A 23,134-nucleotide genomic window follows, 5' to 3' on the forward strand; every position below is an offset into this window, starting at 1 on the left:
TAGAGCAGGTCCAGACATTTAATGTAAGACCTGAATGATGAGAAGAAGCTAACTCTGCAAAAATCTGGGGAGACACCATTCCAAGATGAGGAAAAGCAAACACAAAGATCCTAGAAGGGAAAGAATTTAGAATGGTGGGGAACTTTGACAAAATGGATTTGATATTGGAGGGCATACATACAAGGCCTTGTAGACCGCTAGAAGGGGGTTAGGTTTTTTTTTTTTTTTTTTTAATATAATGAGAGATTATTGAAAGAATTTAAACATGATTGTTGTTGTGTGCCATCAAGTCGGTTCTGACTCATAGTGACCCCCACAGGACAGAGTAGAACTGCCCCATAGGGTTTCCTAGGCTGTAATCTTTATGGGAGCAGATCACCAGGCCTTTTCTCCTGCATAGCAGATGGATGGGTTTGAACCACTGACCTTTAGTTTAGCAGTCAAGAGCTTAACCAATGGACCACCGGGGTTTCTTTTAAGCAGGATAGTGATGCAATAATAATAGTAATATAACTAATGCTTATATTTATTATAAGGACTTTGTATATTGGCTCATTCAATCCTCACCATAGTACTAATGAACTATTATTGTTATCATTAAAATCTCTTTTTTAGTTGGGGGACTGAGGCACAAAGACGTCAAATAATATACATCACACAGTCGGCAAGTAACAGCATTGGTATCTAAATCCAGGCAGTTGACTCCAGAGTCCATGCTCTTCACCACCATGCCTCTAAGCTACTGTAGCTTTTAAAAACTCTTTGTCAGTGTGTATAATGCCGTAGGAGGAAGCAAAACTGAGAGGAGCAAGTGGTGGAAACACTAAGTCTAGAGATGACAGTGCTTGGAGCAAGACAGAGGAATGATGGAGCAACGAGAAAAAGGGGCTAAATTTATAATGTGTTTTGAGACAACAGATAAGACTTACTCATGTGCTACAGGGTAATTGAGGAAAAGAGGAATCAGTGATTGCTTCTAGGTTTTGAACTGAGCCACCAAGTGAATGGTAGTACCCTTTCCTGAGGTTAGGAAGACTGTGGATGGGTAAGACCTAGGTTGGAGGAGGCAATGAGATGTGTTGGGAAATCTGTTGGGTATAATTTTATGTCTCAATTTGGGCACGTCTCCTTTCCTTCTTCCCTTCCTTCCTTCCCACCATCTTTCCCCACTTCTTTCTTACCACCCTCTATTCTTACTAGCACCCTCCCTCTTATTCTTCTTTCCTTTATTTCTTCCATCATTCAACAAATATTTATTGAGACCTATTTGGTACCAGGCACTATGTGAGATGCTGGGGAGACAGCAGTCTACGAAAGAGCTAAGTTGTCTTCCTTCTCTGGAGAATAGACAGACAATGCACAAGAAAATTAACATATAATTAACATATAAACAAGGTAATTGCAGATAACAATGAGCCCTATGAAGTAAACAAAACAGGCAGATGTGGAGAGTGATCTTTAGAAAGGATCCTTGGGGTAAAAGTATTTTTCTCTGAGGAGGTACATTACAGCTGAGACTTGAAGAATGAGAAGGAGCTGATATTGGGAAGGGGAGAGGCAAGTGTGTGTGTGTGTGTGTGTGTGTGTGTATACATGTGTATTTCCATTCTTCAGTTTGTGTACATGTGTGTCTTTCTTTGTGAGTGTGTGTGTTTGTGTCTGTGAATAAAGCCAGTTGGCAGAGAGGGATGAAAGAAACAGAGAGAGATGGAGAGAGGGAGAGAGAGACTCTAAAAGGATTGGTGTGCACGAGCGTCTGATAATGTAAATGTTTTCATAGAATTGCATATGTGCACGTTCATGTATCTCTCTCTGCTTGTTCGCTGGTCCTCTTTCCTATCTATCTGTCATTCCTCCATCTGTTATGTGATCAGACTGGTTGGTTTGAAAACCTGTTCAGTATTTCATGTGCCCCAGGCTGTGAAAGTCAGGTCTAAATACAGGCACAGTAGGATGCACTAATTAATTTATGATTGTATTTTACATCAATGAAGCTAGAGCTCTTGATTCAGGGATGGGACTTTCTGAAGGAAATAGCTCAAGGACAACATGGAAGGCTCTTGCCTGGGCACTTTGTAGGAGAGGTTGCCCTGCCTTCTGGCGAAGTGTGGAAAAACAGGGCTTCCGGGCTGCGTCCACGAACCAGAGAGCATGCTTTCTTTTCAACACTATATCTCAATTACACCCAAACACTAGAGCTGGTACATGCCAGTACGTCAAAACACATTTCTCTTCACAGTATCATTCTCACCTGTCCATTCATATGGATGGATATTTCTATTTTGATTGACCCATTTTTTTCTTTTGACTGTGGTGAAAATATACACAACAAAGCATACAGCAATCCAATAATTTCTACATGTACAATTCAGGGCTTTGCGCTGGTTCAAACAAGTTCAGTCATGGCCAACGAAGTAAAACTGGAACAGATCTGAATTTTTTTAATTTGGATGATCTGGAACCATAACCAGAATGGGAAAAATTACAGGTTGAAGCCTTGAAACGGCAGACTCAGAAGAGGCATAGCGAGCCCTTTCAGGAGCTTCATGTGTGAGACTGGATTACTGCCAGAACTGAGGAAAGCTACAAACATTCAAAGCAGCGTGGTCAGTCACCATCTTTGAGTGGGGCACAACTGTGCAAAATCTGACGGGCAAGAGATTTGGTTGCTATGCAACACATACGCTGCCCTTGTTTTCTAAGAGGGAGATTACGTTTCTAGCCGAGCTTCCACCCATAATTTTTCCTGTTCCAGTTGTGGTTTCAGTTCATCCAAATTTTAAAAAGTCATGTCTGTTTGGCCATGACTGAACCAGGAAGAACTGGTTCGAAACCCTGGTATAATTTAGTGACGCTGATTATGTTCTTTGAGTTGTACAACCATTCTTGATATCCTTTTCCAAATTATCCCACCACCAGGAACATACATCAGTGCACCCTAAACAAAACCCTCTCTTTCCCCCTCCCTCCTACCCCTGAAAACAACTAAAAATTGTTGGTTTCTGTATATTTGCTTATTTCATATAAGTGAGATCACACAGTATTTTCCCTTTTGTGATGTATTTCATTAAGTATAATGTTTTCTAGATTCATTCATGTTGTGCCATGCATCAGGACTTAATTTCTCTTTATGGCTGAGTAATAGTCCATTGTTTATGTATGTACCACATTTTGTTCATCCATTCATTGGTTGATGGACATTTCAGTTGTTTTCACCTTTTGGCTATTGTGAAGTGCTGCATGTGTACATGTGTCTGTTCATGTCACTGCTTTCAGGTCCTCTGAGTATATATACCTAAGAGCGGGATTGCTGGATCGTATATTGACCGACTCATTTTTACAAGTTTCCATGGCCAGCCATGAGTTGACCCAAACAATCCTTTCACCAAAAAACATCAAGTGCTTTGACCAAACATTATCTGTCCAGCTGACCAGGTGGCTTGGATCACAAGGAAGAAACACGTACACATTGCTTACAAAAAAAGCAAAGTTTATTTTAAGGACACACATGAGTGAAAATTAAAATGAGCTCACCACCAGCACAGGTCCTTAGGCAGCCTGCTCTGAGAATGCAGAATGACAGCAAGCTTTGTGTGTAATAGCAATGATGAACACTTGCGCTGAGCAGTTAATTCCTGTTGGGCTCTGTGCTTAGTGCCTCAGCTGAACCAGACCTTTCAACCCTCATAAAATATACTCTGATATCAGTTTTGCTTGTCTTCCCCATTTTATACTATGAGGAAACTGAGGTTTGAGATGGTTAAATGGATTTTCCAGTCATTTAGAGAGAGGATAGCAGAGTCAGGCTCAAGGACAGTGAGTACTGCCAGCTGCCGCAGCTAGAGGAACACGCACCCAAATGGGGAGAACACGGTGCTCAGGAGGCACAGCGGCAAATGGTCAGCAAGTAGTGATGCTCTAGGCAAGCGACTGGTGATGGGACCTCCATCAAGAGGATATGGGAGCATCTTGAAAGGCAGGGTGGAGAAAGCAAAGGGGAGCCCGATAAAAAGCAAGACTTCAATGAAAACCTCGTAGATTGGCGGTCACGGTCAGAAAGAGCTGTGTCTTCATCACTCTAAGGCTGAGAGCTGTGATGGCCCACACAGTTAGAGACTGTGGAAGTTTGGACATGCGTAAGGGTGACAGAGGCAGACTCAGTAAGAGTTAGCTGGCTTGGATCAGCAGCAGGATGCAGGTAAGAAGGAAGCAGGGCTGGCAGCATCCCTGAGGCAGGGATGGGCTGACACACAGCTGGGAGTGAAGCAGGAGGCATAGAGACCTGGAGTGCAGTGCAGGCTTCCCAAGAGGAGCCCCTCTCTTGTCACTGTCTGTTAAATCATGAGCACAAGGTGCCTTGTGCAGACATGCTGACACCTCTGTAATCATCATTTAATTGTTGCACCTGCCCTTTGAAACGCTGAGCCTGAGGAAAGAAAATACAATAAAATAGCTAATAGAAGTTGGTGCGTGAGGTTCTGCAGTGGGGCACTCTTTGAATGCATATGAATAAAGCATCGGAGAGGTATGCTCCAGGTGGAGTCCCCAGCCAGGATCAGGTGAAGTGTGTTTCATAATCTTGTTAATTCAAAATCAGGGGAAGTCTTGCCTCAGGACCTCTGGGGTTGGATGGTCCAATCACATACAAAAGAAAAAGGGGTAGGGGGAGAGTTGTATGAGGCTATTCATGGAAGCTGAGGTTGTAGGCCGTGATTTAGATTTTAGATTCATGCATCCAAACCTGTGGGCTTGGGAATTATTGCAAAGGGCCTCCATATCCCTATGGATACCAAACATTGACTATAAACTAAACCAATAAAAATCTCACATAAACACCCATACACACACGCGCACATACACATATGGCAGCCTTTCAAAAGTGTAGACGCAATGGTGATGACTCAATCACAAATTTATTTTAAAGGATTGTTGAATTCATAGTTACTTCCTGTCCATATGTGTTTTCTAAATCAAACCATATGAAAAAGTTAACTTCTATCATATTGTGGTCTATTGTTGTTAAAAACCAGGGATCATTCTGGAATAGGTCAGGCACGACAGGGAGACATAAAAGGGTAATGTGTATTATTTGTGTGGTGTGAAGCATGGCCCCATAAATTGGCCAAGCTCTGCCCAGCAATGAGGGTTCACACATAGTTGGATAACCTGGGGTGGCAAGCAGAGATTTCTAGTAATTCACTGGAATGTATGTGCCAAACTGAGAGGTTAGTTTCTGTGAACTAGAGTCATTATTTACATATGAGTGCATTATTAGGCAACCAGTCCTAGTCAGTTAGATTCAAGGCTCATATACATTTGAAAGCTGGACAATGAATAAGGAAGACAGAAGAAGAACTGATGCATTAGAATGGTGGTGTTGGCAAAGAATACTGAATATATCTTGGACTGCCAGAAGAACAAACAAATCTGTCTTAGAGGAAGTACAACCAGAATGCTCCTTAAAAGAAGAGGGGTTGATGAGACTTCCACTCGCTTCCTTTAATTATTAGGAAAGAGCAATTGCTAAGAAAGGACATCATGTTTGGTAAAGGAGGCTGGTGAAAATCAGAGAAACCCTCGATGAGATGGGCTGACACAATAACCGCAACAATGGATTCAAAAAATACCAGTGTATCATGAAGATGGCACAGGACCAGGCAACGTTTTGTTCTGTTGCATATAACGTCTCCATGAGTCAGAGCCGACTCCACTAACAACAACAATTCTTCACTCACTCAGCAGATACATTTGTTTGCACTTACTAGTGATACATCACACTAGCAGTGACAAGAAGTGGGAACATTTACCAGTACTTGCTCTGTGCCAGGGTGCTTGATATCCTTCTTGTGAATGAGTAGGAGATGTTATTATTCCCATCTGACAGGTGATGGAACTGAGGATCAAAAGCATGAAATGAGTTGCTCCAAGTGAGTATGGTTGAATGATGGGACCCAGAAGCTCAACTCTTAGCCATATGCCTTTTGTTAGGATGATGAACTTGGCAAGCTTCTGTTGGAGGTGATTGTGGACTCTGGAATCAAGTTGACCCTCAATCAGTAGTTCCCAACCTGGAACTCATGGACCTCTGCGAGTCTTAAAACATAAGGATAAACCCCTTCACACTATTTTTACTATTTCAGAAAATGCTAGCTTCTCGAGGGCAAGATCTTGCTCTTCACTGTATCTCCTAACACAAGCATAGTGCCTGGCACACCATAGCTGCCCCATTAATGGGCAAATGAAGTCTTCTTCTTCTTTTTTTTTGGCTAAAATTTGTCTCAGTACAGTGATGTAGTTTTCTCCTGTTAAGAAACACAGATAAGCAATTGTACATATTCCTGATACAAAAATAAATAAAAGCTCATTTAGAATTACTTGAATAAGTGAGGTTGGCTCCAAAATTTAGATCCCATGAAAGGAAACATATAAAGTACAAAAGATCAATATGGAAGTCTGTTAAAAGCATGGAGGTGAAGGCATTCAACCCTCTGTGATAGACTGGCATTTCCAACACCCTACAGGGGTGGTTGAACACATCTGTGACACCTAAGCTCTCTTCTGATCTCTAGAGAAGGTACCACGTGCTCTGAACCTACGAGGCCAAGTTCTCATTGCACCTGCCTCAAGGACATAGATGTGGGAGCCTTAATATTCTGTGTGACCAGTTCCTGATCATTCAGGGAGTGAAGACACCATTAGAGTTGATGAGAACTATGAAGTCCTCATCATCCTCGCTTGGAATGGCAGAACTACCTTTGAAAAGCAGTGAGACAACTTTTGTAGAGCTGGAAATGGACTGAAAAGGAGCCTTCTCTTTTTCCGTTTTTATTTGTCTTGTATTATGTCTCTGGCCACAAAGTAAGAGGAAGTTGCCTCATGGGATAGGCTATGTCTTTCATTTCTGATCCTTTGAGATAAACGTCATCCAAACAGGGTTCAAGGCACTAGGGCAGCCTCAGAGGAGAGTGATGAGTCATCAGAATCATTTTTCCAAAGAATTCTCGCCTCTTGCCCTTGGAGTATAGTATATTCTCATATTCTCTCTCTCTCTCTCCCTCTGTCTCTCTGACTTTCTCTCCCTCTCTGTCTCTCTTTTTCTGTCTGTCATATAACGATGTCTCTTCAAGGGAGGCAAATGTCAGTTTTCCCTCGTGCCTCATTATAAATCTTCTAATCCTGAACTAGCTGTTGTGCCTGCCTGGCACGACCTTTAAAACAAACAAGCAAAAGAACAAACAAAAAAATCCCTGAGACCTAGGTTTTCTGTTTTCGTCTGCAGTTTGTTCCTTTTCCAGTTCCAGCTGCCATCAAGTCCACTCTGACTCCTGGTAACCCCAGAGTCAGAGCAGAACTGTGCTCCATAGGGTTTTCAATGGCTGATGTTTCAGAAGTAGATCACCAGACCTTTCTTCAGAGGTGCCTCAGGGTGGACTCTCAAACCTCCAACCTTTCGGTTAGCAGCCAAGCACGTTATCCATTGACACCACCCAACCGAAAAAACAAACCAGACTCATTGCTGTCGAGTCAATTCCGATTCATACTGATCCTGTAGGACAGAGTAGAACTGTCCTACCGGGTTTCCAAGGAGCAGCTGGTGGATTCAAACGGCGGGCCTTTCGGTTAGCAGCCTGAGCTCTTAACGCCTTGCACCATCCAAGGACTCCACAATTGGTCCTGTGCTTTTTAAAAACTTGAATGATGCTCTCACTCTCTTTTAGTTATTTAAATTGTGTGTGCTTTCAAGCCTAACTCCTCTTTCTTCTCCTGCTTCCTCCTCACTCTTTTCCTTCCTTTTTATTTCTCCTACTTCTCTTTTCTAATCTCCTTCATCCTTCACTTCTCCTCCCTTCCTCCTTTCCCTTTCCCGTCCCATACAATTCTGTCGCTTCCTTCTCTCTCTTGTTGACATCTAGAAAGGGGCTGAGATTCAGCAGATACCACTCTGTTTGAAAGAAACCTCTGCCCACAACAGAGATGTTGGTTCCATCTGAACCACAGCTACTTTACGAAAGGGGACATCCAGGCCTTTCCCTCAAAGAACTGACAGTCTGTTGAAAGGCAAGGATCATGCCTGCTTTATCATCAACATATACCCAATATAGAATGCATAATAAGTGCCCATAAATACTTAATGTAATAAATTATGGAATAAATATTAACACAGTCCTCTATTGTAGAGGAACCTGAGGCCCAGAGAGGGGAAGTCTCTTTCCTAAAGTCATTCAGCATGTTATTTGTTAAGGCAGAACTACAGCTCAGGAGTCCCCATTTCTCTGCTCAGTTTGGCTGAGAGCCATGTGGTCCTGGGGCATGCTGCCCTGTCTCGGGTCCCTGTATAAGCAATGTGGTTTCCAAATGACTTGGTTTTTCCTTTTTTTTTTTTTTGCCCTCATGGATCCAAGAACACATGAATTTGGGTTTGAAAATCACAATGAACTTTTCATCATAACTGAGCAGGACAAAGGTCCTGGCTACACGCCCTTGGGCAGGGTTCATTGTGTCATTGATCCTCAACTTCCGCATCTCTATAAAGGGCTCAGTGAAACATATGCTACTTGTGAGGTTTAACCAGTATAACATGTGAAACTGCCTTGCCCATGCTTGGCACATAGCAGGTGCTCGATTGAATTTCTAAGTAAGTTTCTTTCGTCAATGCAGATGAAGTGGCCCCATCTCATGCCCTTGTTCTAACCACCATCCTCTTGGGTTACAGTTTATCAGGAGGGCCCAGAAAATATTGCTAATTTATGCACCATTTGTTCCGCTAGATAATACATTTGGGAAAATGTAAGGTGCCTGTGTACCTCTAATTCAGGCAAGCCAAAGGGAAGATCTTCCACTGACCCTTCTAGAGAGAATGGGCACTTCATATCTAACACGGGTGATTGCTTTCTCCCTGGGCATTCATGATGATATCCATTTGCTTCTATTGAGGAGGCCCCAGAGAGAGATATCACAAATTGAATGATGTAGGTTGATCTGGCAAGAATTTCTGGGGATTCTGGCCTGCGTTTCTGTAACTTTCAGTGGTATGCCTGTGACAGCCCACCTTTACAGCACACAGAACGAGTTTCATTTTAAGATTCAGCTTGGCCGCCAGCTAGCAGAGTGACCTTGGGCAAGACATGTTAACTGGGCTGAGCCTCTGTTTCCATTTGGTTAAGCATTGTCAGGCAGTAATTAAGATCTTGGGCCGTGGTGTCGGACAGACCTGGATCAAATCTTGACGCCACCTCTTGTTGCTTTGGGCAAGCGAATCAGTCACACCAGGCTTCAGTTTCCTGAGGATAATAATAGTGGTAAGAAGTGGGGATCATAATAATATCTTTTTAAGAAAGCAGTTTTGAAAATTAACAGCCAGCATACTGAGAAACCTACTAGATATACTCATTTCATCCCCACAAAAATCGATGAGGAAAGTAGTGTTATGATGATGCTCATTTTCCAGATAATGAAACTGTCAGAAATTACTTGGGTTAAGTAATTGGCCGAAGGTCACACAGGTAGTAAGTAGATTTGAACTCAGTAAGTCTGGCTCAGAGTCCATGTTCTTAACTGTTAGGCTGTAGAGTCTGACTCCTGAAGGTGCCTAGAGAAGTCGGTCTAGGATCAGAACTTGAACTCTCAGCCACGAAGTGCACCCTATAGCGAGCACTCAGTGAATGATGGCTCTCATTCTATGCCACGTGAGGACTATTTTACTGTTGTTTCTAGGATGTTCCCAGATGCTGACCTGCATTCAAATGGAGCTAGAGCTTAGCAGAGCACCACTACCAGTAGGGGTGGGAGGGAGTGAGCTGGATTGTGTCTCATAAACATTTGGGGCTGTGAGAGCAGCTGTGTGATCTTGCGGAATGATTCTCGCTTCAGGACTGTGATGATGCTGATGTCACGGTTTCTCTGAGCACCCAAGATACTGTTAACGAGCTGTTCCAAGCCCAGATGCAGTGTTTTCTCACCATATGGTCCACACTGAAGTGCATGGTCTTTCAGACAGGGATGGCGTGGGACTCAGGCACGCTAAGGAAAACCTACTTAGAGGAGCCGTGACCATCCTCCACACTTCCCCAGTTCTCCTGACTTCCAGGGACCATTTATTAATTTGCATGTCATTGGTTTGTCCATCCTGTAATCATAAAGAATTATTGGGCATCTACCATGTGGCAGGCACTGTGTTAGGCACTGGAGATGTAATGAATAAAACTTTGCTCGTGGCTTCAAGGAACTGAGACTAGCCCTGAAGTGCATGGAAACGAATCATATTATGTCATTATGCTAAGTTCTGTAATACAGGTAGTTATCAAGGACTCTAGGAATAAAGATTAGTGACTTCATCTTTGTATTGTAATGGACATTCTTTAAAAAAGTTTTGCACACCCAGCATCTTAACACTCTTCCTATACAAAAGAACTCCCAAAATAGGCAAGGAAGTCTCATCTTCCACTAGTGAAGGTAAAGACGGGAAGATGTTTCTTCTCCCTACTGTCTGGCAAATGGACTGTGCTCATTTGACATAAATGTACACCTCCAACCTGTATCATCCTTGAATTCAAACTCTTGTATCAAGATGATTACTCAACGCATCCATTTGAGCCTAAGTGGAACAGATATCTTATAATAACAAGTCCAAAATCAGACTTGGTATCTTCCCCCCAAAATCTGCTTCTTACCTAGCATTCTCCATATTAATATTTTTTGTTGCTTGTTGCTGTTGAGTTGGCTCTGACTATGGCGACCTGATGCATAACAGAATGAAACATCACCCGGTCCTGCACCATCTACACTGTCATTGGTATTCTTGAGTCCACTGTTGCAGCGTGAGGTTGCCATGAGTTGGGATTGACTCGACAGCAACTGTTTGTTTTTCTATAGTCACATAATTAATTATTAAGAAACTGGCTCAGAACCTAAGTCATTTTTCAAGGTTTCTTGAAGTGCGCTCCATAGGGTCTTCAATGGCCGATCTTTCGGAAGTAGATCACCAGGCCTTTCTTCTGAGGTGCTTCTGGGTGGATTAAAACCACTCTGTTAGCAGCTGAGTACTTAATGATTGGCACCACCCAGGGACCTCAATGTAACTATAAAGAGCTCTCTCTATATAAGATGTAGAGGCAGGAAACATGTCTGCCAGTAAGTGAGCATTATACACTCATAAAATGAATGAATATAACTGATTCAGAATTAGTTTTGAGGGATAGGGGACTGCTTGCTACTTTATAGATTTTGAGCAGCTACTGGATATCTTCTTATTGGCAAAATATCCTGGTTAACTCATGCCACGACAGTTGAATCTTGGCTCAGTGAGATGGTCTTACCATTTGTGCCCCAAATACAGGAACTCTCCTAAATTACATGGTTTAACATTCATCTGTAAAAATGATCAAAGTCATTTAGATCCCTCTGCTCCCCTCTACCTTCCCCAGTGACCGTCCCTCTCACTTTCTTTTGAGCCCAGCATTGAGCTAGGAACATACCTACTGTCCTATACCCACTGGCTTATAGGTTGGATTCCATTTCATCTCAGATGTTTCAGATAAAAGACTTAATGCCCACAAAGATCTTGACAGGCTGCAGCAATTAGTTGATGTGAAGGAGATGAACTTGGACAAGGCTCAATGTAAAGAAAAACACTGAGATATAAGAAGTGAATGGCAAAGAATGGATGAGAAGAAAAGCCTCACAGCTGCTCCTTTGTTAAAGGAAAAGGCAACAAAATAAACAAGCCGAAGTACATTTGAGAGACTAAAATCTGGAAAGGGCCATGTAAAAATACCTATCTTCAGGGGATTATTTTTTACATCAACATTTATTTAATATTTTTATGATATGATATGAATTTCATAATAAAATAAGGAAATTCATCTCTCCAATTGAAATAAAAGTAGAACATCAGCACCTTCCCGAAACTCAGATTGAACTAAGTGGCTCCCCTGTTGCTCACCAGTGTCCAGATCAGGAAATGCAGTTGATGATATTGGCTTTAAACAAAACATGCTTTGTTCTCAGTCGGTCCCTTAGTTCCTGTGTGATTCAGCTTTTCCATTTGGTGAAATGTAAATATTTTTCCTCCCCCTTCTCTAAGAATTGCAATCAGAATGATCCTGTGCTGCTAGATTAAGTTATAAAAATTCTGGCATTAATTGGGCACCAAGTCCCCCCTAAAAAAACCCATTGCTGTCGAGTCAATTCCGACTCATAACAATCTTATAGGACAGAGTAGAATTGCCCCATATGGTTTCCAAGGAGTGCCTGGTGGATTCAAACTGCCAAACTTTTGGTTATCAGCCATAGCTCTTAACCACTACACCACCAGGGTTTCCAATTGGGAACCATCCTAATAGTTTTTATTAGCACCATACCATTCATCTGTCAGTTTATTGCACCGTGGTGGCTTGTGTGTTGCTGTGATGCTGGAGCTATGCCACTGGTATTCAAATACCAGCGGGGTCACCCATTGTGGATAGGTTTCAGCGAAGCTTCCAGACTAAGATAGACTAGGAAGAAGAACCTAGAGGTCTACTTCTAAAGAAATTGGCCAGTGAAAACCTTATAAATAGCAGTGGAACATTGTCCAATATAGTGCCTGAAGATGAGCCCCTCAGATTGGAGGGCACTCAAAATATAACTGGGAAGAACTGCCTCCTCAAAGTAGAGTCAAGCTTAATGATGTGGATGGAGTAAAGCTTTCGGGACCTTCACTGGCTGATTTGGCACAACTCAAAATGAGAAGAAACAGCTGGAAACATCCATTAATAAATGGAACATGTAATGTACGAAGTATGAAGCCAGGAAAACTGTAAGTTGTCAAAAATGAAATGAAACACATAAAGATTGATATCCTAGGCATTAGTGAGCTGAAAAGGACTGGTATTGGCCATTTTGAATGGGGCAATCATATGGTCTATTATGCCGGGAATGACAGATTGACTAGGAATGGCATCACGTTCAATGTCAAAAAGAACATGTCAAGATCAATCCTGAAGTACAACACTGTCAGTGATAGGATATAGCCACATGCATACAAGGAAGACCGGTTAATATGACTATTATTCAGATTTACACACCAACCATTAACGGCAAAGATGAAGAAGTTAAAGATTTTTGTTAACTTCTGCAGTTTGAAATTGATCAAACATGCAGTCAAGATGCATTGATGATTACTGGTGATTGGAATATGAACGTTGGAAACAAAGAAGAATCACTAATTGGAAAATATGGCCTTGGTGATAGAAATGATGCCGGCAATAGAATGATAGAATTTTGCCAGACCAACAACCTATTCTTTGGAAATACCTTTTTTCAACAATATAAACGATGACTGTACATTTGGGCCTTTCCAGATGGAATACACAGGAATCAAATCGACTATATCTGTGGAAAGAGACACGATGGAGAATCTCAATATGATCAGTCAGAACAAGGCCAGGGGCCAACTGCGGAACAGACCATCGATTGCTCATATGCAAGTTCAAGTTGAAGCTGAAGAAAATTAAAACAAGTCCATGAGAGCCAAAGTATGACCTTGAGTATATCCCACCTGAATTTAGAGACCATCTCGAGAAGATTTGATGCATTGAACAATAATGACTGAAGACCAGACGAGTTGTGTAATGACATCAAGGACATCATTCATGAAGAAAGCAAAAGGTCATTAAAAAGACAGGAAAGAAAAAATCAAAATGTGTTTATCAGAAGACACTCTGAAACTTGCTGTTGAATGTAGAGTAGCTAAAGCAAATGGAAGAAATGATATAGTAAAAAATCTGAATAGAAGATTTCAGAGGGCGGCTATAGAAGACAAAGTAAAGTATTATGAAATGTGTAAAGACCTGGAGTTAGAAAACCAAAAGGGAAGAATACGCTCAGTATTTCTCAAGCTGGAAAAGCTGAAGGAAAAATTCAAGCCTCGAGTTGCAATATTGAAGGATTCTATGGGAAAATATTGAACTATGAAGGAAGCATCAAACGAAGATAGATGGAATACATAGAGTCATGTACCATAAAGAATTGGTCAACATTCAGCCATTTCAGGAGGTAGCATATGATTAAGAACTGATGGAATTGAAGGCAGATGTCCAAGCTGGTTCCAGGAATTGATGGAATACCGATTGAGATGTTTCAACAAAACAAATGCAACACTGGAATCACTCACTCATCTATGCCAAGAAATTTGGAAGATAGTTACCTGGCCAACCAAATGGGAGAAATCCATATTTATGCCCTTTTCAAAGAAAGTTGATCTAACAGACTGCTTAAATTGTCGGACAATATCATTAATATCACATGGTAGTAAAATTATGCTGAAGATAATTCAAAAACCATTGCAGCTTTACATTGACACAGAACTGCCAGAAATTCAAGCCAGATTCAGAAGAGGACATGGAAGGATATCATTGCTGATGTCAGATGGATCTTGGCTGAAAACAGAGAGTACCAGAAAGATGTTTGTCTGTGTTTTATTGACTATGCAAAGGCATTTGACTATGTGGTTATAACAAATTATGGATAACATTGAGAAGAATGGGAATTCCAGAACACTTAATTGGGCTCATGAGGAACCTGTACATAGACAAAGATGCATTCGTTCAGACAGAACAAGGGGATACTGCTTGGTTTAAAGTCAGGAAAGATGTGCGCCAGGGTTGTGTCCTTTCACCATGCTTATTCAATCTGTATGCTGAGCAAATAATTTGAGATGTTCGACTATATGAAGAAGAATTGGAGAAAGACTCATTAACAACCTGCGATATGCAGATGACACTGCCTTGCTTGCTGAAAGTGAAGAGGACTTGAAGCACTTACTGAATAAAATCAAAGACTACAACCTTCAATATGGATTACATCTCACCATAAAGACAACAGAAATCCTTACAACTGGACCAATAAGCAACATCATGATAAACGGAGAAAACATTGAATTTGTCAAAGGTTTCATTTTACTTGGATCCATAATCAACACCCATGAAAACAGCAGTCCAGAAATCAAACGATGCATTGCATTGGGCAAATCTGCTGCAAAAAACCTCTTCAAAGTGTTAAAAAGCAAAGATGTCACTTTGAGGACTAAGGTGAACCTGACCCAAACTATGGTATTTTCAGTCACTTCATATGCAAGCGAAAGCTGGACAATGAGTAAGAAAGACCGAAGAAGAAGAATTGATGCCTTTGAATTATGGTGTTGGCAAAGAGTATTGAATATACCATGGACTTCCAGAAGGATGAAGAAATCTGTTTTGGAAGAAGTACAACCAGAACGCTCTTTAGCAGTGAGAATGGCAAGACCTCTTCTCGTGTACTTTGGACATGTTATCAAGAAGGACCAGTTCCTGGAGAAGGACATCATGCTGGGTAAAGTAGAGGGTCAGTGAAAAAGAGGAAGACTCTCATGGAGATGGATTGACACGGTGACTGCAACAGTGGGCTCAAGCATGCCAACGATTGTGAGGATGTCGCAGGACTGGGCAGTGTTTTGTTCTGTTGTACATAGGGTCGCTAAGAGTTGGAATTGACTCAATGGCATCTACAACAACATCCTAAAAATTTTTAGGTCCCTGGGTGGAGCAAACAGTGCTCAACTACGAACCTAAAGATTGGCAGTTTGAATCCACCCAGTGGCACTGCAGAAGAAAGGCCTGCTGATCTGCTTCCATAAAGACTACAGCCAAGAAAATCCTATGGAGCAGTTCTGCTTTACGACACATGGGGTCACCATGAATCAGAATCAACTCGCTGACAACAGGTTTGTTGTTTTGGCACCCTAATAATTTAATAAGGAGCCCTGGTGGTGCCACAGATAAGCACTTGGCTGCTAACCTAAAGGTCTGTGGTTCGGGAGAAAAAACATGGGAATCTACTCCCTTAAAGAGTACAGCCTGGGAAACCCTATGGTGCAGTTTTACTCAGCCATGTAGGGTTTCTGTGAGTCAGAATTGATTGCACAGCACACAACAACAGCAAATACTAATTTAAGACTTCATTATATTTAATCTTCATTACAACCCTATGAGGAAGGGACTCTTATTAAACCCATTTTTCGGATGAGAACATTGAGGCTTAAAATTGGCTAAGTGACTTTCTTGGGGTGATGCAGGAGCAATCAGGACTCTTCAGTCTGGAATTCTGATCCCCTAAAAGCTGTCTTCCTTAGCCCAGATACTCCAAAGGAGACAATTAGATCTGGCAAGGGCTGGACAAGCACGCACATATAGGGACACTAAAAATACTTTAGAGAATGTATCAGTCCAAGACAAGCATGATTGTGAATAGCCAGGGCTATTGCTTTGATTGGAAAAGTCAGTGCTGCCCAGCCATTACACTCTAACAACATGTAGCTCTATGCTAATTTCTCCACCAGGCAGATTCCTCTTGCCTAATAAAAGTGCTTGCCAAGAAAACTCAAAACCCAGTAGCAATTAATTATTGACAGAGCATGCGAATTACAGATAAAAGAAAAGTCATTCTTTCTCCACACACGCGATAGTAAATAAATTTAATTATGGTAGGAGAAGCTAAGGGATCTTTGTCTGTATTAAGCTTTATTAGCTGAGACATTTAAAAGCATGTCATCATAACAAAGAGGTATCATGTAATCCTAAATGTACCATTTTGGTTCAAGGCTCAGAAGTGAATAGACTTAATGGAGCACATGGTGGCAGATGGTCTGCTCTACCAACAGGTATTGAACAGGTTTGATGTCAATTAACTTCGGTCTACATATGCCTATGGCAAATTGGTTGTATAACAGAATCCTGGGCATTGTGTTATCATCGATAAGCCTGCCACGCTTGGGATTGGGGGACAAATGGTGTTAAACCCCTTTAATATCTTGAAGTTCGCAAATGAGACAAGGCCAATCTGAAGGTGGGCGCATATGGAGGGTGGATGTGAAGAAGCAACCCTGGCAAGGGAAGCAAGAGAACTGGTCCCTGATGTGACATCTGTCACTGGCTCAGTGGACACCTCAGGGAAAAAGAAGAAAACTCTCAAACTCCCTTGCATCAAACCAGACCCTGTCCTAAGTGCTCTTACTCTGTAAGTCATTTTCTTCTCAGCTTAATCTTGAAGGCAGTTTACTATTTTACAAATGAGGATGCTGAGGTCTGGGGATGTAACTCAACTTGCTGAGGTCACAAAGCGTGTCTGATTCTCCTATTCATTCCAGTCCTTGGGCTTCAGCTTCCTCATTTGCACAACAATGCCTTCTGCTTTCAGACCAGATCAGATGTCAGCAAACTTTTCTTAAAGGGACAGATAGTAACTATTGGAAGCTTTGCAGTCCATAAGATCTCTCTGTCTCTGTTGCAACTACTCGACCGACCCTCCTGTTGTAGTGTAAAAGCAACTATAGACAATGCACAAATGAATGAGTATGGCTTTGTTCCGATGAAAGGTGATTTTTGGACACCGAAATTGGAATTTCCTTTAATTTTCATATATCATGAAATACAATTATCATTTTGATTTTTTTCAGCTGTGGAAAGATGTAAAAATCATTCTGAGCTGGGCAGTAGTTTGCCAACCGCTAGACTAGATCATCTTTGAGGTCTTGAGCTCAAACGTTTTCTGAAAGCCTTTACAACAATAATAATAGTCTTAGCTTGCTGAGCTCTTACACATGCCAGATTCTGTGCTAAATGCTTTACAGGTAGTACTTCCTTTAATCCTTACGCTACCGTGTGAAGTAGGTGCTGTCATTATCTCGGTTTCAGAGATTACAAAACTAGTGGAGAAATTAAGAACATGTTCAGGTTAAACATAACTGGTAATAGGTGGATATGGTTCCCAAGAATGAATGCATAAGCTTTTTTGCTGCCTTGTCTGATAATTCTATAGTCAGAACTATAGTCGGGACATAGCCATAGGAAGAACTTCCAAGTGTTTCCAATTAATTTAATTAACTGCTAGGTTGGATATATAAACCATTTTGTGCCAGGCAAAACATTAGAATATTTCTAGGTAGGAATAACCACTCTCTTCTGTCTTCTTCTGTCTTCCAGAAATGTGATGCCTAAGACTTTGGATGGGCAGATAACCATGGAGAAGACCCCAAGTTACTTTGTGACAAATGAGGCTCCCAAGCGCATCCACTCCATGGCCAAGGACATCAAACTGATCGTGGTGGTGAGAAACCCTGTGACCAGGGCCATCTCTGACTACACTCAGACACTGTCAAAGAAACCGGAGATCCCCACCTTCGAGGTGCTGGCCTTCAAAAACAGGACCCTGGGGCTGATCGATGCATCCTGGAGCGCCATTCGAATAGGGATCTATGCCCTGCACCTGGAAAACTGGCTGCAGTATTTCCCCCTCTCTCAGATCCTCTTTGTCAGTGGTGAGCGACTCATAGTGGACCCCGCGGGGGAAATGGCCAAAGTACAGGATTTTCTAGGCCTCAAGCGTGTTGTGACTGATAAACATTTCTATTTCAACAAAACCAAGGGGTTCCCTTGCCTAAAGAAGCCAGAAGACAGCAGTGCCCCGAGGTGCTTAGGCAAGAGCAAAGGTCGGACTCATCCCCGTATCGACCCAGATGTGATCCACAGACTACGGAAATTCTACAAACCCTTCAACATGATGTTTTACCAAATGACTGGTCAAGATTTCCAGTGGGAAAAGGAAGAGAGTGACAAATGAGGCTAGAGCTGAGGAGAGAAGGCTAGAGAATAGCTATGGAGGTTCCTTACCGGAGTCCTGAAACTCCCCAGGGTCTGCAGCCTCAGCCTTGCTGGAGTGCCAAGCAGATTTCCCCCCTCACCCCAGCAGGATTGCCTCCAATGCTGTTGGTTTAGGCAAAAGGGTGGATCCCATGACATCCCCGTAGAGGACCCAGGGCTGGCTGGATCTGGACAACAGCATCTGGTTGACCAGATGGCCACCAGAACCCACTGCTAATCCTTGTCTTCTGCTAGTTAATAGCCTGCAGACAGAGGATAAATAGTTGTCAAGGTCAGAGACAGTGCCATGAATGTTTTATTTGAATACTAGAAAGGAAGGTCTGCTTGGTGTGAGCTCTTGCTTTACTTTGGAGAACTTGGGTTCTAGCCCTGTACCTGGCACAGGCACCTGCTGTATAAACCTCTGATTTGGCATCTCTCCAGAATGCTATTTGTGGCTGAGTGTTCTAGGACTCCTAGGGAGCAAGATCCTCCCTCTAAGGTGTCTCTAGCCTTCTCCTTAAAGTCCTTATCCCACAACTCCTTGATTTGCCCCATCTCCCCAGTCAGTATGAAAGCAGAGGCATGCACCTTCCTCACCAAAAAAAAAAAAAAAAAAAAAAAAAAAACAGCTGGTACCATGTAAGTCTTATTTCCAAGAGCCCTCAAAGGGGGCTTGGGTCTCTCTCTTCATGAGTATCCTGGGTTGTGGAGATGTTTAGCGTTTGCCCCAATGTTGGAATCATGTCTTCAGGGCTGATCTGAGAGTGGTGGATTGCACCTGAGCCCTGAGGTTGGCAAAGAGGAGGGTGAAAGAAGAAAGCCAGTCCTCCTGGTGAGAGGTCTCCTTTCCTCCTGGTGAGAGGTCTCCTTACCTCAAGACCCTCTCCTCCAGTACTGTGATTCGGAGTCATGCAATTTGGGTGGGATCTGTCCCTTAGGGTCCCCAGAGGGGCAAGGACCATAGAGTTGGCATATCTCTTGTCCTGAATTACTGTTAGCCACACAGTGGGGAGGGGAGCAGTTACTATTCTGTAGCCTCTTCTGTTTGTCCCACCCATGCCCCATCACGGTCATCTCATGCTTCATTTGCCCTATTCAGAGATGGCATGTATGGGGACAGCAGCAAGAAGGCTGACTCCATTTGTCAGATCTAGTTTTGGGGAGGGTTGGGGAGGACAAGGGCTGTCTGCAGACACCCCCATCAAGGGCTGCCAAATAGCATCCCTTCCCACTAGTTTGATTCGATTAAAATGCAGCATTTGACATAAAGCACGTGTTCACAAATCTTCAAAACCAGGAATTGTTCTAGTAAAATTGGAAATATGTATGACGGGGGGGAGTTAAATTTGTTCAGCTGTTATTAAACTGTCATTTCTCCCGCTAAATGAAAACTGTGTTGTCATAAAGCTTAATGCAACCTGATTAATGGGTTCCGATGGTGTGTTTGTGTTGGTCACCTCCACCCCCATCCCCTCACCTGGAGTTCTGAGGGCACACTTTCTGGGAGGGCGAGTAGGACCAAGCCCAGAGACCCACGGAGGATTTTGTCTGCAGGGCAGGATGAATCTTGAAACAGCACAAAGAAAGTCACTCCCAAAACAGGTGCCACTTTCCCTATCTAAACCAGTTCTGTCAGGGAATGCACTTAGAGGCCAGATTTAGAAACAGCCTTACAAATAGAAACTTCTTTTCAGCTAAGAACGTTGGTATTGAGCCCAAGGCAACAGAAATACAACTTCACTACCAACGCAAACGAAGATATAGATCAAAATACACACACACACACACACATGCATGTGTTGGGTGTGTGTGTGTATTCTTTGCCCTCTCTTCCTCCCTCCCACCTTCCTTATGCTTTTGTGGGAATTACTTGCAAGGGAAGAGACCTCCAGTGTTTTATGGCTTCCTTGGAGGAAAATGGTCTCTTCTGTAGTTCAGTGGCAAATAGCTAAAGGGTGCCATGATAAATTAGGCAGGCAAAGGAGCGTCTGGGTGTAGGAAAGCTTTAAAGATGTTTCCTACCAGCTAAGAGTGACTATTATTATTACCCTCATCTCTTCCATCCTGGGTGGACACACATTGACTCAACCCTTGAATCACATTTTCTATCTCCCGGGCTGTCCCCTCAAGAAGGGAACATCAAGACCTTCAGTGCTGCTTCAGAACAAATCTAGTAAGCATGTGTCCTGAGAGAGACAGAGACCAGTCTCGTCACTTAAATATGTCACGTAAATATACCAAAACTCACCGCCGTCCAGTCGATTCTAACTCATATAGGACAACTCTATAGGACAGTGTAGAACTTCCCATGGGTTTCCAAGGTTATAAATCTTTATGAAAGTAGACTGCTACATCTTTCTCCCACGGAGCGGCTGGTGGGTTTGAACCACTGACCTTTCAGTTAGCAGCCGAGTGCTTAACCACTGCGCAACCACGGCTCCTTGTCACATAAATAGGAGAAGCAAATTCATCTTTTAATATGGTTAGCCAAATGTTTAGCAAACCATTCTCACCTGGAAAATAAAAGTGGGGAACCTCACTTAAAGTATTCATATACCCAGCATAGAGCAGTAGTCTGAAATTCTCTGTAGAAAAAGAGCAGAGGCCTAAGCCTTGGGATCTTAAGAATTTTTCCTTGTAAGGGTCTGTTAGGTGATATGGTTGAAAGCTCTTGGTTCTGAAAAGAAATGCAAACTTGACATTGTTTAAGTTCTATTTTCTGCAGTGTCTACACTAGCTTGATCCTTTTGACTCTGGGAGTGAGCCACTCAACCATGTCGCCTTCTTCAGTGGGGAAACTTGACAAAGGAATTATTTTCTATCCAGAAAATCTAAGTCAACCTGCTAAAATAGAGTCAGGTTGATACTACTTCTGCCCTGTTTAAACGTGAGCATTGCAACTCACTGGAGATTGAATCTTGTACTTGATTTCAATTAGCAAAGCATAAATTATATTTAATTTTCTACCCCCCTCCCTTCCCTCGAATGGGTGAGTCATGGCTCCGAAAAGGCTGCTGCGCATGGTTCAGAGATGAGAACGGGAGAATTCATCCTTCCAGGTGGTGCAGCTGCCATTGCTCCATATTCGTCTCTCTTTGCCAGTATCTTTCTGTACTTGACAGATACGAAAATTTTGACCTTGCAACTTAAACCTACTAGCTTAAAAAGAACAATAAGAAAACATTTGCTAGCCCTATTTCTATGCCCCATTTGTCTTTAGATTGTATGTGAGAACCACAATTTCAGAGTTGTAAGGCTGTTGCCAATCACAAGGAATTCCCTGAAACCTTCAGCTGCCCCTTGGATCGAATATTATGCTCAGAAGACTGTGACCTGCCTCATGGCATTAAAAGTCCTGATCGGAGCCTCACATCTTTAAAACCTCAACTCTTAGGTTCTTCTAGTTTCCTGTGTTTCTGGTCCCCTCCAGTTTCCCCACTCTTACTCCATTATTCTCCAAAAAAAACCTCTCCACTGCCTCACCACTAGCAGGAGACAGGTAGCTGGGAGTTATTCTTCCTTCTATTTGTGTCTTAGACAAGTAGCATTATGAATCCAAACATTAGTTTTCACATCTCAAAAATGAGTATGTTTAATGCCTACTCTGCCTACCACCAAGAGTTGCTGTGATGATTGAAATGAGTTAATAGATGGGAAGGAATTCGAAAGGAATAAAGTGATGGACACAAAGGATGCGGATGATGATGGTGATGATGATGATGTTAGTGATGATGATACTGATGCTGATGCTGCAGAGCCCATGGTGATGAAGATGATGATGGTCATGATGATGGTGATCGTGAAGATGGAGAAGAAGAGGTTTGGTTTCAGATACCCCTTCCAGGACAATATATGTTTATGGTGTTCCAAAGGAGGTATCAGGTGTTCCTTTGGTTTTACTCAAACTGAGCTACTCTGAAAGTGCTAAGGTAAAATGAACCACCATTGATTTAGCTCACAGCCAGGCCAGAAGAAAAGCACTAAACTAGCTAAATTTTTTGTTGTTGTTGTTTTGTTTTGTTTTTCCTTAAACATTTTATTGTGTTTTTTGGTGAAAGTTTACAGGAAATTAGGTTATCATTTAACACTTTCGACACATATTGTTCAGTGATATTGGTTACATTCTTCACAATGTATCGACCTTCTTTTTATTTCCATTTTGGCTGTTCTCTTTCCGGTAATCTAGCTTCCCTGTCTCCCCTAGCCTTCTCATCTTTGGTCTAGGGTGAATGTTAACCATTTGGTTTCATCTAGACAATTATTTTGAGAAGCACAGTATGCATGGGTGATATTATTTATTTTATGGGCCAATCTGTCATTTCGCTGATAGGTGACATCTGGGAGTGGTTTGAGTTCCAAGTTTTTTTTTTTTTTTTTTTTTTTTTGATGTAATTAAATGAAGTTTACATTTCAAGTTAGTCTCCCCCACAGAATTTTTTTTTAACATACATTGTTATGAGACCCCAACCGCTCACCCC

The 23,134-nt window shown here is 42.2% G+C and overlaps 1 protein-coding gene across 1 annotated transcript in view; it reads left to right on the forward strand.

Annotated features, from left to right (window-relative positions):
• Nucleotides 1-18,638, forward strand: part of HS3ST4 (heparan sulfate-glucosamine 3-sulfotransferase 4) — a gene marked incomplete at its 5' end in the record, with an annotated part of 440,053 nt that extends 421,415 nt beyond the window's left edge. The window contains one exon of the mRNA XM_004373464.2: nucleotides 17,997-18,638. Within this exon, the coding sequence (XP_004373521.1) occupies nucleotides 17,997-18,633 (637 nt within the window). The remainder of the gene's footprint in view (nucleotides 1-17,996) is intronic.
• Between the last annotated feature and the right edge of the window lie 4,496 nt (nucleotides 18,639-23,134).

The sequence above is a fragment of the Trichechus manatus genome, unplaced genomic scaffold (genome assembly GCF_000243295.1).
Source record: "Trichechus manatus latirostris isolate Lorelei unplaced genomic scaffold, TriManLat1.0 scaffold00024, whole genome shotgun sequence".
NCBI classification, from domain to species: Eukaryota; Metazoa; Chordata; class Mammalia; order Sirenia; family Trichechidae; genus Trichechus; species Trichechus manatus.